Genomic DNA, 17,763 nt, shown 5'->3' with positions numbered 1-17,763 from the left:
CATGGCAGCTTGAGTTTTATAACAGCAAAGAGGACACAACAACGTGGCAGTATCAGCGTAAGGCACGTGTTGCATCTCATTAGAATTAGCACACCTAATGCCGGCTCATTGAACAACTTGAATGAGTTTAAAGGAAGCCCACTCTGGTTTCACATGCAAGTCCATTTCTTTCATGAACAGTCTGGCACATCCTGTCTCCTTTCATGTGTTATAAATAGCAAAGCATAGAGCCTGCAGTTGACGTGTTCAGAAATTTGAGCTTCTTGTGAAAGAAACAGAACAACAATGGCTGCTAGTTCTTCAAAACTAATGAGTCGTTTCAGCATCCGATCTATTAGCCTACCTACCAGATCGCATCCTACAACTGCTGGAATTGAGGAGGAGCTGAGCAAGTTCAAGAAATGGGAGGCACCGTCCTCACCAACTGCATGCAAAGACAATCAGCAATGGTCTATTGGGACTGCAGGACCTGTACACGCGGGCACAGGATCTTCTTGAATTGCCACTGACCCAGCAAGTGATACCTCGCCATCAACACGCGAGATGCGTGGATGAGTTGCAGGATGGATTGATGGACCTGTTGGACATCTGTGGCAGAGCAAGGGATGTCATCTCACAAATCAAGGAACATGGTAGAGATGTTCAGTCCTCTATGAGGAGGAGAAATGGTGACTCAAACATCCAAAGCAGCATAGCTAAGTACACTTGCTTTAGAAAGAAAATCAAGAATGATGCCAAGCAGTTGATTGCAGTGCTCAAGAAAACAGAAAATAAAATTTGGGCATCGCCACTCTTGGAACTAGATCACCACGTCTCTTCGGTTGTTAGATCACTAAGAGAGGTGGAGTTGGTGAGCATCTCCATCCTTCTTTCACTTCTCTCCTTCTTGTCTGTCCCGATCTCATTGCCAAATTCTGCAATACGGTCACTTGTTTCCAAATTATTGAACAAGGGGGCAGTAGCATGTGAAAACAAACTGGAGAATGTTAAGGACTTCCAAAGCTTAGATGCTGCAGTGTATGCCCTGTCCAAGGGTGATTCGGGTGAAGGGAATAAGAAGCAAGCTGCACAAAATAGCCTCAAGTCTTTTGAGGTTAGCATCGAAGACATTGAGAATTGTCTGGAGTGCTTGTTTAGGAGCATGATTAAAGCAAGAGCCTCTCTTCTAAACATGGTTTCTACTCCATTGTGATGATCTGTGGAGATACATCCATCTACAAATCCATAGTAGGCATCCAAGTTTTAGGGGATATGATTATGGACTTCCAGTTTTGTATTTAGCACCCATTGTACAACCATATTCTGTAGATATGCAAGAAAATACAATATAATTTCTGTTCTGCTCATCTGTTGCCTCTCTCTCTCCCTCTCTCTCTCTCTCTCAAACTTGGAGTTTGGGACATTTAAGGCTCCTACTATCTGAATTTTTCATTCCTTTTCTTTTTGTGCTCAAACTTTAGATACCCTCTACATGCAAAACTGTTTGTCCTGTCCTTTTGTACTCTTAGCGTATCAGATATCGAGTTTCATGAAAATTGTCAATCTCAACAAAAAGTTTAGCAAATTCAACACTTGCGTCCAAAAAGAGTCAAATTATGATGGTTAATGTTGACTTTTTGGCTCTCCCAAATCCCACGTCGTTGGCTGTGGGTTTGGGAGGGTTTCCTTTTATTATAAAAGAGCCCTCCCCCCCACCCCCTCCCCCGCGGCTAAATCATCCTAACAATTTACATTTTCCGCTCTCATTTGTATTTCTTTATTAAGAAATTAGTGAAGTATTTTTAATAGTCTCTAAGATGTAGGCTAAATTAGTCAATTTTATTAAATTTTGATATTTTATTTATTTTTATATTAAATAATTTTTATTAAATATATTTATAGTGGTGTTTGTGATATATTATATTATTAAGTACATGTTTTAGCAAAAATTTATTTTAGAAGTGTAGGTTTAAAGTGGGATCATTTGTGATCCTTCTAGTACTTATTGAAATTTTTTAGTATGAATTTGGGTATAATTGTTTACATATTATTTATTTATATGGTATTATTTATTTATACAATATTATTTACGGTGAAGTTGAATTTAAAAATAATAATTTAATTTTTTTAATAATCGATTTCAAAGTACAAGGTTTTTTAATTGTAGCTATGTTTATATTGACAAAAAAATTGCCAAATTTTTCTTAATATGCTTTGCAATTGCAATTACATTGTCTGATCTTTCACATCATAAAAGATTTATTTGGATTGTTGATATTCTGTTTTGATAACTATTGAATATAAAATATGACAAAAATGACAAATGAAAGGAGTTCAGAAACATCCACATTGTGAGCCTTTTCCTTGTCCAATTTGGCGAGAAATTTGGCAAATACAAGAATTGCAAGGTGTTTGACAATTTTGGTCATTTCAGCATGTGACAATGTGAGATTTTAGATGCTCTCTTTCAACAAGATTTAGATATTGGTATTGAGGAAAAGAAACCAGTTGATATATAAAAAAAAAAAAAAAAAAAGAATGGAAGATCATCAATCGATTGGTATGTGGTACAATTCGATCATGCCTATTCAGAGAACAGAGGTATGCATTTTTGAATGAAACTTCTGCAAGTATATAATGGAAGACATTGGAAGAAAAGTTTTTGAAGAAAAATGATCAAAATAAGCTTTACATGAAAAAAGATTATTCTGCTTTACTTATGTTCCTGATACCACAATGAATGATCATATAATTATCTTTAATCAATTAGTAGCTAATTTGATGAATTGGAATAAAACATTCAAAGAAGAGGATTTGGTTTTGATGTTACAAGGATCCTTTCCTAGGAGTTTAAATTTCTTGAAAGTCTGCTTCATAGGAAAGTTCAAGTATCTCTTAGTGAAATTTGTGTTGCTTTGTATAGCTATGAGTTGAGAAAGAAATATAAGAAAAAAGTAATGCATGGCTCAGCAGAAGCATTGATTGTAAGAGGTCATTTGCAAAACCAGAAGAAAGGAACGAGAGGGACATCTAGTTTGAGGTTCAACCCGAGATGAGTGTGCCTTTTGTCAAGAGAAAGGCCATTGGAAGAAGGACTGCCCAAAGTTAAAAATTAAAAATAGACCTAACAAAGGGAAAACTATCTCAAATGTAGCTGAGTTTGATGATGAAACTTAGACCTTTCACTTGTTATTACTTATTCGACAAGTTATTCTGGTGCTTGGCTTTTAGATTCAAGTTGCAGCCACAATATATGTCATAATTGGGACTGATTCTTTGACTTTCAAGAACTTGATGTAGGAGTTGTTTACACAGCAAATGACACACCTTGTGAAACAATTGGAGTTGGTACAATCCATTTGAGGAATCATGATGGATCAACTAGAATACTGACATATGTGAGATATGTGTTAAGTCTGACAAAGAATCTCATTTCTATGAAAACTTTAGAATCCAAAGGACTTAAAGTAATTGCAAAAAACGGAGTTATGAAGGTGAAATCTATTGCACTTGTATTGATGAAAGGGATTCAAAAGAAGAATAACTTGTATTACCATCAAGGTAATGCAATTATTGGGATAGCAACAACAATAGCTTCTAATGATGATAGGGATACAGAAGCAACCAAACTATGATATATGCATTTGGGACATGCAAGTGAAAAATCCTTACAAATTCTAGCCAAGTAAGAATTGTTGAAAGATGTCAATACTTGCAAATTGAATTTTTGTGAGCACTGTGTCAAGGGGATCGAAGCAGACGAGAGTGAAATTTGGCACTACAATCTAAGAGTATTCTGGATTATGTTCACTTAGATGCATGGGGACCTTTCATCATTAATGGGAGGCAAACACTAATATGTTACCTTTGTTGATGATTATTCTCGAAGAGTATGAGTGTATACTTTGAAGAAAAATGATGAAATGTTAGGATGTTTACTTAATTAGAAAAATATGATGGAAACTCAAACTGGTAGAATGATCAAACGACTCAAAACAAATAATGGTCTTGAGTATAAAAATGATCAATTTGACAAAGTCTGTCAAGATGAAGGTATTGTTCGACAATTCACAGTCCAAAATGGGGTGGCAAAGATCATGAACTGAATGTTACTGGAGAAAGTTTGGTGTATGTTGTCCAATGCTGGGTTAGACAGGCAATTTTAGGCTAAAGGTGTGGCATATGCGAGTCACCTCATTAATCGATTGTCATCAATTGTTATTTGTGGAAAAACTCGTTTTAAGGTGTGGTTAGGAAAACATGCTAATGATTACAATTCCTTACATGTGTTTGGTTCCACTACATACTACCATGTTAAGGAATCCAAGTTGGATTCAAGAGTAAAGAAAGAATTGTTCATGGGGATCACTTTTGGAATAAAGGGATACCGACTATAGTGTCCAGAATTAAAGAAGATAATCTTTAGTAGGGATATTACCTTTGATGAATCTACCATGTTGAATAAGGTAAAAAATGAAGTTGTACAGCAGATTGATGATGCTTCACAACAGGTAGAGAATACTCCAAAATAGGTGGAGTTTGATAAAAGATTCATTGACCCAGCAGTAAATAATGAATCAAATAAAGACACTCTTACAGCAGATGACTCGTCAGATGAACAAGAGGTTCCGATCCAAGAACCTTCACATCAACAGGAATCAATTGCAATAGGAAGGCCATGACGAAAGATTCAAAAACCTGCTCGTTTTGTTGATATGGTGGCCTATGCATCTTTAATTGTAAATGATGACATTCTTGTCACTTATAATAAAGCTATCCAAAGTTTAGAAAATGAAAAGTGGAGGAAAGCCATAAATGAAGAAATGCAGTGCCTTCAGAAGAATAAAACACAAAGGCTAGTCAGCTTACCAAATGGAAAGAAGACAATTGGATGCAACTGGGTATATGTAAAAAAAAAAAAAGAAAAAAAAAGAAGGATTTTCTGATAAAAATGATGTCCATTACAAGGTAAGGTTAGTGGCTAAAGGCTATGCTTAGGCAGAGGAAATTGATTATAATGACGTTTTTTTCTCTAGTTGTGAAACATTTCTCTATTAGAATTTTGTTGGCATTAGTAGCATAATTGGATTTGGAACTAGTTCAGATGGATGTGAAAATCGTATTTCTACACGGTAATTTGGAAGATGAAATCTATATGACTCAGCCAAAAAGATTCAGGGTTGCTGGTAAAGAAAATTAGGTTTGTAAACTAAACAAAAAGTTGTACGAATTTAAGCAATCTTTAAGGCAGCAGTACAAGCAATTTGACAAGTTTATGTTGGGACAAAGGTACACTAGAAGTAAATATGATCACTATGTGTATTTGCGAAAGCTACATGATAGATCTTTCATTTATCTTCTCCTGTATGTTGATGATATGCTGATAATTTCAAAAAATAGTGAAAAAATTGAAAAATTAAAGGCTCAGTTGAATTAGGAGTTCGAAATGAAAGATTTGAGAGAAGGCAAGAAGATTATCAGCATGGAGATAATCAAAGACGAGAAAAGAGAAAGGCTTTGTTTGTCTCAAAAAACATATCTGAAGAAAGCACTACAATGTTTTGGCATGAATGAAAAATCAAAATTTGTGAGTACTCCGTTAGCTCCTCATTTAAAGCTTAGTGCATCTCTATCTCCAAAGAGTGCTGCGAAACGGGAGTATATGTCAAAAGTTTTGTATGCAAATTTTATTGGTAGCTTGATGTATGTTATGGTGTATATAAAGCCCGATATTTCACAAGCAGTTGGAGTTGTGAGCAAGTAAATGCATGATCCTGGAAAGGAATATTGACAAGATGTGAAATAGATTATGCAATATATTTTGAACACTATAGATGTTGGTTTAGTGTTTGAGTGAGATGAGAAAGTGGGTAAATACATAGTTGGTTATTGTGATTCCAACGATCTACGACTGGTTATGTTTTCACTTTTACAAAAGCATCGGGCAGTTGGAAGTCTACCTTACAGTCTACAATTCCCATGTTTACAACAGAAGCAGAGTACATGGTAGTTATAAAGGATGTGAATGAAACAATTTGGCTTTATGGGTTGTTTGATGAATTGGGAGTTGGTCAGGAATACATCAAGATACATTATGACAGTCAGATTGCTATTCACTTAGCAAAAAAATCAAATTTATCATGTAAGGATGAAGTATATCAATATAAGATATTACTTTATACGAAAAATTCTGGAAGAATGTGATATACAAATTCAAAAGATCTGAACCACTGAAAATCTTATTGATATGATAACTAAGGTAATGACAACAGTCAAATTCTAACATTATTTTAACTTGATTAATATTCTTAATATTTGAAATTGGCGCTACAAAGTGCATTTGAAGAAACTACTAATGATAGCTTCATTGGTGAGAATTTTGTTAATTGAGGAATCTGATTGGGATTTGAGAAATTCATCAAGGTGGAGATTTGTTGATTTTGTAGCTCTCCCAAATCCCACATTGTTGATTGTGGGTTTGGGAAGGTTTCTTTTTATTATAAAAGGAGCCCTCCCCCTCTTATGTAAATCATCCAAACAATTTGTATTCTTTCTTTTATTTTTATTTCTCTTTTTGAAAATTAGTGAAGTAATTTTTATGGTGTTTGAGAATATAGGCTAAATTGGCCGAATCTCGTTAAATTCTGATGTTCTATTTATTACTATATTCAATAATTTTTGTTGAATATATTCATAGTAGTGTTAGTGATATATTGTGCTATTAAGTGCATGTCTAAGAAAAATTAGTCTCAAGAGTCTGAATTTTAAGTGAGACCGTTGACCTCTCTAATCTTTCTTAGGATTTTTTTTGATGCAATTTTTGGTATAATTATTCATGTATTATTCACTTATGTGGGTACTGTTCATCATACGATACTATTTATGGTGAAGTTGAATTTGGGAAAAATAGCCCAATTTTTCCACTAGTTAACAAATTGAAATTTGCCAATAAAGCAAATGCTTTCTGCAAATTTTGGATTCTAGGAGTATGAGCTGAACATTGGGCACTAATCCGAGCAAAAAGATCATGGGCCATTATACTGCCGAAACTGGTACAGCCGTACATGGAAGTAGATGATTTAGCCCTGATGCCACCTCCAAATTGATGCAAGATTATTGAATTTGGAATTGCAGTGAAGACAGCCTAACAACAAGCCATTCGTGCACACATTATAATATGTACTCCCCCTTTCTTAATCCGATTATTATTGTTGTTAGTCCTACAAATCGGCATCTTGATCTCCTCAATGTTTCTATTGCGCTAAAAAATTATTTGAGTTGTTGCTGGTAACTTGAGTTTGTTCGTAGTGAGACAACCTTGACAGGCCAAGTCTGCAGGGGTGAGGCAGCTTCAATATAATAGTAGCCAAAAGAGAGCAATGTGGCAGTAATGGCACAGTGCTGGGCAAGCACGAAGTTGATTCTTTGGTAATTGGTACAACAAACACATAGTATTTCAACACCTCATATTGGTTTCATATTGCAGAACATAGAAAAAGACTGATTATAGACAATTGTTCGCCAAATGTGTGGCAAGACAGCCAATTTTTCCAAAAGAAAGAACCACTCTGGCATCAGATGCTTTGTCATATTATTTTGGAGGATGGATGGATCATCTTGTTGACTTTCATGTGGTATAAATATTCAAGCATAGAGCATCCCTACCATCACAAATTGATTCATTTGTTAAGGAAGACAAAAATGGCTAGCATTTCAAATTTCAACAATCCTTGCCACAGCCGCTCAATTAGCCTGCCTAGCCAATCGCATCCTAGCATGATTAGGATCGAGGAGGAGCTGAACAAGCTCAAAACTTGGGAAGCATCATCCACACCAACTGCAGAGGCTCTCTTCAATGGTATATCAGGACTCGAAAATCTGTATAAATTTGTGGATGAACTTCTTAATTTGCCACTGACCCAGCAAGTTCTTTCTTCCAACCAGCGGGAGAGGTGGGTCAATGAATCATTGGACATATCACTCATTCTTCTTGATGTTTGTGGATGCACAAGGGATTTTGTGTCACAAATTAAGGAACATATTAAAGATCTTCAATCTGCTCTCCGTAGAAGAAAAGGAGATCTCAGCATCGAAAGCAGCATTGCAAAGTACTCTTGCTTTAGACAACAGATGAAGAAGGAAGCAAAGAAGTTGATCGCATCACTGAAACAAATGGATAACAAAATTGGAGTCTTACCACTCCTAGAACTAGACCCCCGGGGCGCCTCCTTGATTAGATTGCTAAGAGAAGTTGGTTCAATTAGCATATCCATCTGCCATTCACTTCTCTGCTTGTTCTTGTCCACCTCAATCTCCAAAAAGTCCACAAGATGGTCGCTGGTTTCCAAATTCATACAGAAAGGCAGAGTAGCATGCGATGACCAACAGAAGAATATGAAGGAGTTGGAAAGCCTGGATGTTGCTTTGAACGTTTTATCCAGACAAGGTTCCAGTCACGGGGACCATATGCACGGTGCACAAAGCAGCTCGGAGCATTTGGATGCTGTCGTTAAATTGATTGAAAATGGGTTGGACGACTTATTTAGGCGATTGGTTAAATCCAGGGCCTCTCTTCTGAACATACTTTCACCGATAATGTGATGCTGATGCTTGCGGTCATCTTGAATCCTGCATAGGCATCCAAGTTTTAGAGGATATGCTTATGGACTCCAGTTTTGTGTTCAATAGCCTCGTAAAAGATTCAGTCTCTAAATGAAAAGAAAACTTCATACAAATTCTTGCGCAGAATTAGATATTCTCGTCTAATGTGATTACATCTTAATGAATCTTTCTCTGTTTCATCTCTTATATTAGAGCTGAAGTTATCGAACATAAGCATTATGCTACAATTGATTTTCTAGAAGTGCATATCAATCGAGCAGCATCATGAACTGTTCACCACTGCTCAAATCTAAAGAGTTGCTTAAAGTTCAGGACAATTTCTTTATGCCTGGTGATCTTCCAAAAATTAGGAAATGATTTTAGCCAAGCGTGTGTTGATTAAACTAATTGAAAATATTTTCCAAGGAGTCGATTAAAAAAGGGAAGATGCTTGTGCACAGGCTAGGCACCACCTTAGCCTAGTGCATCCCCAGATTAAGCAGCTGCAGCCCCTTTTTTATTTCTCCCAGGTATTGTCTTAAACTTTGTGGTTCTCAAGTTATTCTGGTAAACTCGTCTTCTTCAATGCGTCCAGGATGTAATAACCAACAAAATTTGGGAATTCCAAGTTAAAATGATCACAGATGTCCTCACAGGAGTCGATTAAGGTAGTTCATTATTTATCGTGTTTTCTCCCGCAACACCATTCATGTTCAGATTCCAAATATCAAATATTAGTTTAATTTCTGCTTCTTGAATTACAAGAAAGGATCATGTTAGATGTACATCTATTTTGTATATCTTGGGGTTATATAAGGGAGTATTATGACCAAAATGCCCTGCGCCTCACATGCGTCTCTATGCGCCTCATAAGGGGCTTTTTGGTCATTGGTATATCTTTATGTAGTCCAAGGTGTACACAAAGATATACCAATAGTATTTTCCTACAAGAAAAGTGAGATGAGATAACAAACAGTAAGATTGAGAATTCCTAGGTGAACTGTTGTAGTCCCACAAAATGCTTTTTCTTATCAGAACTTCAAGCAGCAGCGCTATTAATCTTATCATTTTTTCTTGCTCCATCTCACCTTGAACATTTCCAAGTTTCTTGAGTTTTTACCTTCAAAAATCGACTATTCTAAATGCATACAAAAGATCTAAGAAAACACGACTAAATTGACAGTTATGCCTGAACTTAAATTACTCACTCTTCTCCAAAATGCGATCTCATGATTGTCTTACCTTAGAAAAGGAACGGCGACAATTCACAATGAATGCAGGTCAATCAAGCAGTAGGTTTCATGGATCAAGTACAGATCATATTAGCTGTACTTTGATGACAGTGCAATAATCATGCACTAATCAACCTCATTAATTAAATACATCGGTAGGCTGCAAACTTCAAGGGGGGGCATTGTGGGTACAAGCCACCCGTGCATAGATATAAAAATAAATATCTCTTCATTATTTGTCACAACCACCATATCCACATATCTATATCTTGTAATCAAATACTAATATAGTTCTTGATCTCTATAGATCTCACCACTGTACGAGTTACGTCTTTTGTCAAGGTTCGTGCTCTCCAGACAACTTTGGGAGCCACCATTCCTTTATTTATCTAACCGACTTCCTTGGGTTGATGAACCATGGATTAGCATAAAGGTTGGCGGTGGCGGAGGAGCCTAAAAAATCTAATTTGTAAGATATACCGTACCACTTCTCTCCTATGAGGCTAAATAGGATATGGATCATTCATGATTTTGTTGGCTGAAGGGGTGACAAGACGCTAAGCAACTGAGAAAATACCCACATTGCCTTCACATGGTGATGGTGACCATCATATTGACATGAAGAACCATAAATAGACTCTCCTGGTTCTATTCTGTCTTGCTATAAATTGACGTACTGACATGAGTTCTTCCATATTGAGAAGAACAACTATGCCTGCTTTCACCCCTAAGTGCAAAAGTCACCACCACGTCCGATCCATTAGTTTGCAGGCTCGATCACATCCTAGCACGCTTCGAATTGAGGAAGAGCTGAAAAGGCTCAAAATTTGGAAGCCATCCTCTTCTTCATCAAAGGCCGAGACAATTTGCACTGGTTTGTCTGGCCTTGGAGAACTGTACAAATGCATTGAGGAGCTTCTCAGTTTACCACTGACTCAACAAGCTCTCTCCCAGAATCAACACGAAAAATGGGCAAACGAATTGTTAGAAGAGTCTGTCCGTTGTATAGACATATGCAGCAACACCAGGGATGCAGTTTTGGCAATAAAGGAAGGTCTTCAACAGCTTCAATCTGCTCTTCGAAGAAGAAAAGTTGGTAATACGGGCACTGAACTAGATGTCAACGCTTACGCATCCTCTAGGAAGAAGATGATGAAGGAGGCAGCAAAATCACTGGCTGGACTGAAGCAAAGAACAGACAGCAAATTTGCTGAATCCACTCTCCCGGATTCAGATCACCACCTCTGCGCTGTTGTTCGAGTGCTGGGAGAAGCAAGTTTGATCACCAGTTGGATCTTCCAATCGCTATGGCTGTTTCTTTCAACACCAGTGGGCAAGCCAAGGCCTAGCAGATGGTCACTAGTTTCAAGTCTGGTGCACAAAGGGGCGATGGCAGGCGGCGATGGCCAGAAGAACTGCCGGAACGAGATGGAGGAGGTGGAGATGGAACTGAACAGCTTGGTGTTGTATGGTTCACAAGAAGATTCTGTGGCAGAGAGGATTCAATCTGTTCTGGGAAGGTTGGAGGATTTGAAGGGAAGCATTGAAGGTCTTGAAAGTGGACTGGAAGGCCTCTTTAGGCACTTGATCTACACAAGGGTCTCTCTTCTGAATATACTGTCCCATTAGGCCAATTGTAATAGCCATTTTAAAGTTTGCTGCATATTGTAGAGTTGTGTACATTAATCAATTGAAGTGTATATTTTGAGTTAGCTCTCTCCTTGTGTGTCCCATTTTTCTTCCTCAAATTGCTAGTAATTTTAAGTAACATCCATATTCATTATCTTAGCCATCTATTTGAATCTATTTGGGGAAAGAAAATTTATTTTGACAGCTACTTTAAGGATACCATTTTTAGAATTTTTAAAGAAGTAAAAAGAAAAAAACTAATTATTTTTTAACAATAAGATAAAAAATAAAATATAAAACTACATATCCATACATTAAAGGCGTTTTTATTTTATTTAGAGTAAACTCAAATGATACAAAAAAAATGAAGCAAACCCAATTAAAATAATTTGAGTTAATTTTATTTATGTACATTTAACTATAATTTAGATATAAATGTATTTACATCATATACAAATTTATAATTAGACTAGTTGGCCCAAAAAAGTTTGTAAGGATATTTCCATCATTTAAATAGTTGTAATTTAGTATAAGTTTATTTTTGTCGAGCCCATTTCGACTATTTCTAGTTTTAAAGAAAATGTTCAAACCCGTTCCCATGGCATAGATCAACTGGCAAAGGAAAAATATGCTGGGGTGTTCCTTTTTGAGTCCAGAGATTCTGTGTTCAAGTTTTGGTTAGAAAATAGTTCAGCAAATAAGGAACGATCCTAAAAAATGAAAAATGCTTATTGCCCTCATGTTTGGGGTTATGTTAGGGGTCGAAACCTGCTTGTTAGATTCTTTAATTTACCTCTCTTGCTGAAATCATAAAATCGAATAGTGGGAGCACTTGTAATGGTTCGTTAAAAAAAAAATGTTCAAACCCGGTTGGACCATCTTTTATGGGTCCGATAAGGTTAGATTTAAAGAGGACCGGCGCCCCTCCCCATTCCAGCGAGTGCGATTTTGTTCACCCCTGTTAAGGGGGTGAACAAAATCGCACTCTATTCCAGCGGCCTACCGAGAAGGTGGGGCAGCCCGTGGCCATGGCCAGAGACCTTGGCGCCGTCGCCGATTTCCGGCCGGAGGCCGATTGCCGTCTCCATCGCCGTTGGTTACTCAAGAAAATTCGGGCGACTCTATCTAAGAAAGAAAACCGAGCGGAAATGTCGAGTTCATTACCTCAGCTTCGTCGCCGGTAAGCTTTCTACTCTTCTTATTTTCTGTTCGCCGATTTCTCTCTCTTAATTTCTTTTCTCTCCTCATTCTCTCTTTGTTAGACGATGCCGCTTCCGACACGAATTCTTCCAGTTGCTCTCCCCCGTTCCAGTAAGTTCCGGGGGTTACAAATGTTACGTAACGGTGACCGTTTTGTAGTGCTTCTATACTAATATGCATCGTCAGAAAATTAATTACCATCTCTTTTACAACTTCACTGTTAAAATATTTTGAGAATACTATCAGAATACTTGATGTCCTTGTTTATTACCTATTTGTATATGCATCCAAGCACAAAAAATAAAGTACAACACAATGGATTTCGATAATTTCTAGCATTCATCTCCAAGACAGGAAGGATGCTTGGTGATGACCAGAGTTAGATCTTGAATTGGGATGATGCCAACTAAAATGCGGATGCAATTTTTCAGTTCATTCATTAGGGAGGATATTGAACCCCTGTTACTAGTTTGTTGCATCGAGCCAAGTGTGTGTGTGTGTCTGTCTGTCTGTCTCTTTATGTATATATATTCAGATGTGGTGTATCTTCCATCTTTTTCTGGGGGGTTGTATTAGTTTCTTTAACAAAGCATATTATGCTACTTCTGCAAAATATATGCATAATGACTTTAGAAGAAGATAGAGAGGTCATAGTTTGCATGATAAAAGATGGTTTCTATACCATTTTCTTCTATACATGAAAAATTTATACATAGTTGTTGATCACAAAATTGGGATCCATAAGCATATCCTGTAAAACTTGGATGCCTATGCGGGTTTCAAGACGAACTATGTTTTTATTTGGATACTAGGTTCAGAAGAGACGCCCTTGCTTTGATCAAGTGCCTAAATGAGCACTCCAAGCCATTCTCAATGGATCCAATGCTAGCCTCCAATTGCTCCAGACTAGCTTGTGCAATCTGCATGTTATCCCCATCACTTGAACCACATCTGTATAGGATGTCCAATGCAAAATCTGCACTTTCCAACTCACTCATATTATGCTGCTGATCTTCAGGAGCTACTCTACCTTTGTGCAAGAACTTGGAAATCGCAGACCATCTTCTGGACTTTGGCCTAGAAACTGGTGCAGACAAGAACAAGAGAATGGAATGGTAGACAGAGATGCTAATTGCAGTGACTTCTCTAAGTGCTGTAATCACCGGGGAGACGTGGTGATCTTGTTCTGTGACTGGTGAGGCTCCAATCTTGTTATCCGTTTCCTTCATTGCTGCAATCAACTTCTTTGCTTCCTTCTTCATCTTCTTTCTAAAGGTACGGTATTTAACAATGCTGCTTTCAATGCTTAAATCTCCTTTTCTTCTTCGGAGAGCTGATTGAATATCTCTAGAATGTTCCTTAATTTGTGACATCAGATCTCTTGTAATGCAACAAACGTCAAGAAGCCTGTCCGATATATCCAATGACATATTGAACCATCTCCCTTGCTGGTGGGGACAGAGGGCTTGTTGGGTCAGCGGCAAATCGAGAAGTTCATCTGTACACTTGTACAGATCCTCTAGTCCTGAGAGACTATTGTTGATTGCCTCTGCTGTTAGTGGGGATGTTGCCTTCCATGATTTGAGCTTGCTGAGCTTATTCTCCATCACAGTTATGTTAGGATGCGATCTGCAGGGCAGGCTAATTGACCGGATGTGGAAATGATGGCTGCAATTTGAAGAGCTATCCATTTTGTTCTCTTTACTCACAAAAGGCTCAAGTTATTGATTGTAAGTACATATTCCACACTTGCCTATTTATACAAAATGATAAGCAAAATGATGAGGCCTGGAGTTTTCCATAACAATATTATGAGCATGTGATGCCAAGGAGGGTTCTCCGTCAAATTAGGTCATGTTGTCACCCGTTTGGCAAGCAATGATCTAATAATTTGTTATCAACTTATCATCTGTATTCTCCATGCTAATGAAATGGGGATGAGTTGTACCATTCAAAAGAAAATCAAACTTCTTCTTGCCTACCCTGCATTGTTCTATTTCTTCAACATTACCTTCTATTGGCTACTATAAAATTGAACCTGCCTCACCCCTGCAGAGCTGGCCTGTCAAGGTTGTCCCATTTTGAAGAACCTCGAGTCACCAATAACAACAACATTAAACCTTAATCATGTGTAGAAATTAAGGCACTAGGGAGATCAAGATCCGGTTTTGTAGGGTTAAACCAAAAGACAAGCAAGTTGAAGGGAAGTGGAGTTCTTATTATAATGTGTTGCACGAATGGCATGTTCTTGCATGTCTAATTGTTTAAATATCTGGACTTAGCTGCATTTGAATTTTCTGAAGTTGAGGTATACATACATAGCTAAAATTCAAAAACTTACGAACAAAAATGGCAATATTGACAACTTGACATGTTAATTGTCCTAGCTTGTAACCTTAATTTTTAGCACCCAGTTCTTGAATTAACCATTTCTTTTCTCTCTTTCTTGAATTAACCAGTTCTTGATGTGTCAACTGTAGGTGCAGGGATGCCAATATTTTTCAGTCGTTCAACTTATAGGATAGTTTAATATACTAGTATTCTAAGATTCCTTTATTCAGAAAAAAAAAAATTGTGATTTATTGTTTATTTTGCGAGAGAGGGGGGGCTGGGTAGCAACATGAAGGTTGGGCTTTTGGGACAGGAAGGTCATGGATTCGAGTCAAGAAAAGCAGTCTCTTTGCAGAAAAAGTAAGGGAAAGACTGCGTATGAATATAACTCTCCCTCAACCCTAGCAAAGTGGGGAGCCTCATGACTGCGAACACTAACTCATGACTATCTTGAGATGATTATTTTCTGTTCACGTTTGTTTCTTTGCTGGATAAAATAACAATTTTTTGTTCCCTTTGAGTGATTGTGTCTTTCAAACTCGTCCTTTCCAAGTACATAAGATTAATTTTAAACCTCGTTTCACCTTATAGTAACTTCGTCAAAAAGAAGGATGAAACTTGTGTCTCATGAGCTTTTTGCCTACAGTTCAAATTTCTTAACTTGTGCTTAAAATTTTATTCTCTGTACTCACCTTGAATTTAAATTTGCAGAATATCATTTGCTTTGTTAAAGAAAATGTTAACTGTCATAAGTTTACAATTAATCCTGTTATTCTGGAATCTTTAGCGGCAATTTTTATGAATTATGACACGAGTTATGTTGAGATATGTTGAACTGCATATTAGGACGATTCTCAACTTCAGCTCCAAGATTGGAGTACTAATTCAAGTGCTTAAGCTCAGATCAACTTAATATGAGTAAAGTACGCTAAAGATGGGCTATTGACAGTCATCTGAATAACAATTTAAATTGTATTTTTTTGTTTACGTAACGCCCAAGCGTCCTCACCTATTGGTCCCAGAGTATAGTGAAGAAGTTAAATCAGGAAACCTGATGGTCCTCGATTTCGATCCCAAAACAACACTCTAACCATGACAGAGTAAACTCCAAACGAGATCGTCAGGACCACCAGGCTATACCCCTGGGGGCATTGTATTTCCTTGTTTAGGTACATGGGTGCTGATACAAGATTGAAAATTCCATAAGCATATCCTTTAAAACTTGTATGCTCATGCTGGATTGAAGTATCCCTACAGATGTTCCGGAGGGTGGCTCAAGTGCTGACCAACTCCCATGGTGAACATGAAGTCGTGGGTTCACACCTTCCCATGCCCTTGAATGTATGGACATTTCCTGTTATTTTATATGTACCAAAAAAAAAAATCTTATAGATTATCAAATTGTTGTAGAGACTGTGTTTAGAAGAGAGGCTCTTGCTTTAATCATGCTCCTAAACAAGCACTCTAGACCATTCTCGATGTTTTCGATGCTAACCTCGAAAGACTTGAGGCCATTTTGTACAACTTGCTTCTTATCCCCTTCACCTGAATCACTCTTGGACAGGGCATACACTGCAGTATCTAAGCTTTGCAGATCCTTCACATTCTCCAGTTTGTTTTCACGTGCTACTGCCCCCTTGTTCAATAATTTCGAAACCAGTGACCGTATTGCAGAATTTGGCCATGAGATTGGGACAGACAAGAAGGAGAGAAGTGAAAGAAGGATGGAGATGCTCGCCAACTCCATCTCTCTTAGTGATCTAACAACCGAGGAGACATGGTCTAGTTCCAAGAGTGGGGATGCCCCAATTTTATTCTCCATTTTCTTGAGCACTGCAATCAACTGCTTGGCATCATTCTTGATTTTCTTTCTAAAGCAAGTGTACTTAGCTATGCTGCTTTGGATGTTTGAGTCACCATTTGTCCTCCTCATAGAGGACTGAACATCTCTACCATGTTCCTTGATTTGTGAGATGACATCCCTTGCTCTGCCACAGATATCCAACAGGCCCATCAACCCATCCTGCAACTCATCCACACATCTCGCGTGTTGATGGCGAGATATCACTTGCTGGGTCAGTGGCAATTCAAGAAGATCCTGTGCCCGTGTGTACAGGTCCTGCAGTCCCAATAGATCATTGCTGATTGTCTTTGCAGTTGGTGTGGGCGATGCCTCCCATTTCTTGAACTTGCTCAGCTCCTCCTCAATTCCAGCAGTGGTAGGATGTGATCTGGTAGGCAGGCTAATAGATCGGATGCTGTAACAACTCTTGAGTTTTGAAGAACTAGCAGCCATTGTTGTTATGTTTCTTTCACAAGAAGCTCAAATTTCTGAATATGTTTAACTGCCGGCTCTATGCTTTGCTATTTGTAACTCAGGAAAGGAGATGGTGAGCCAGACTCTGAGATAAAAGAAATGGATGAGCACGTGAAGCAATGGTGGACTTCCTTTGAATTCCTTTAAGTTTTTACACCTTTTGCGGGCATGAGGTGCCCTAATTCTAATGTGCCACCACCCTGCATTACGCTATTACTGCCACGAATCCCATGTCATTTCTTCTCAAGCTGCCTCTTCTTCCTCCACGTACGTGGCGTGCCATGGTTTTGTCTCTTGTGGGAGAAGCTTAAGGCATAAATAATACAAGAAGCTATATTTTATTATAGCAAAGGAAGATACGAGAGGGATTGAGATCCAGATCTTCTGTGGAGAGTAAGAAATGTTTATTAGAGCATTATTAAATTGAATGCACGAATGGCTTGTTGCAAGCGTGTGTCTACTTAAAGAAATGGC

At 37.7% G+C, this 17,763-nt stretch overlaps 5 protein-coding genes across 5 annotated transcripts; 3 read left to right on the top strand and 2 right to left on the bottom strand.

Annotated features, from left to right (window-relative positions):
* The first annotated feature begins 285 nt into the window (after positions 1-285).
* LOC127804327 (uncharacterized) lies at positions 286-1,192 on the top strand. Its single transcript, XM_052341184.1, has 2 exons — positions 286-408; positions 467-1,192. Exons 1-2 carry the CDS (start codon positions 286-288, stop codon positions 1,190-1,192), a joined length of 849 nt encoding a protein of 282 aa, XP_052197144.1.
* Positions 1,193-7,680: 6,488 nt separating this feature from the next.
* Positions 7,681-8,580, top strand: LOC127804326 (uncharacterized). The gene has a single exon (XM_052341183.1). The coding sequence runs from the start codon at positions 7,681-7,683 to the stop codon at positions 8,578-8,580; it is 900 nt and encodes a 299-aa protein (XP_052197143.1).
* A 1,913-nt stretch (positions 8,581-10,493) lies between these two features.
* LOC127804325 (uncharacterized) lies at positions 10,494-11,484 on the top strand. Its single transcript, XM_052341182.1, has one exon. It carries the CDS (start codon positions 10,494-10,496, stop codon positions 11,439-11,441), a length of 948 nt encoding a protein of 315 aa, XP_052197142.1. The 3' UTR covers positions 11,442-11,484.
* Positions 11,485-13,438: 1,954 nt separating this feature from the next.
* Positions 13,439-14,248, bottom strand: LOC127804323 (uncharacterized). Its single transcript, XM_052341181.1, has one exon. It carries the CDS (start codon positions 14,246-14,248, stop codon positions 13,439-13,441), a length of 810 nt encoding a protein of 269 aa, XP_052197141.1.
* A 2,120-nt stretch (positions 14,249-16,368) lies between these two features.
* LOC127804322 (uncharacterized) lies at positions 16,369-17,268 on the bottom strand. The gene has a single exon (XM_052341180.1). The coding sequence runs from the start codon at positions 17,266-17,268 to the stop codon at positions 16,369-16,371; it is 900 nt and encodes a 299-aa protein (XP_052197140.1).
* Between the last annotated feature and the right edge of the window lie 495 nt (positions 17,269-17,763).

The sequence above is a fragment of the Diospyros lotus genome, chromosome 6, assembly GCF_014633365.1.
Source record: "Diospyros lotus cultivar Yz01 chromosome 6, ASM1463336v1, whole genome shotgun sequence".
In the NCBI taxonomy this organism is placed as follows: Eukaryota; Viridiplantae; Streptophyta; class Magnoliopsida; order Ericales; family Ebenaceae; genus Diospyros; species Diospyros lotus.
This window is presented reverse-complemented; position numbering and strand designations above follow the sequence as displayed.

Coding starts and splice junctions, on each gene's coding strand:
- LOC127804325 (XM_052341182.1), top strand. CDS start 10,494: ATGAGTTCTTCCATATTGAGAAGAACAACTATGCCTGCTTTCACCCCT.
- LOC127804326 (XM_052341183.1), top strand. CDS start 7,681: ATGGCTAGCATTTCAAATTTCAACAATCCTTGCCACAGCCGCTCAATT.
- LOC127804322 (XM_052341180.1), bottom strand. CDS start 17,268: ATGGCTGCTAGTTCTTCAAAACTCAAGAGTTGTTACAGCATCCGATCT.
- LOC127804323 (XM_052341181.1), bottom strand. CDS start 14,248: ATGGAGAATAAGCTCAGCAAGCTCAAATCATGGAAGGCAACATCCCCA.
- LOC127804327 (XM_052341184.1), top strand. CDS start 286: ATGGCTGCTAGTTCTTCAAAACTAATGAGTCGTTTCAGCATCCGATCT. Junction 409..466: donor GCAAGTTCAAGAAATGGGAG/GCACCGTCCTCA, acceptor TTGGGACTGCAG/GACCTGTACACGCGGGCACA.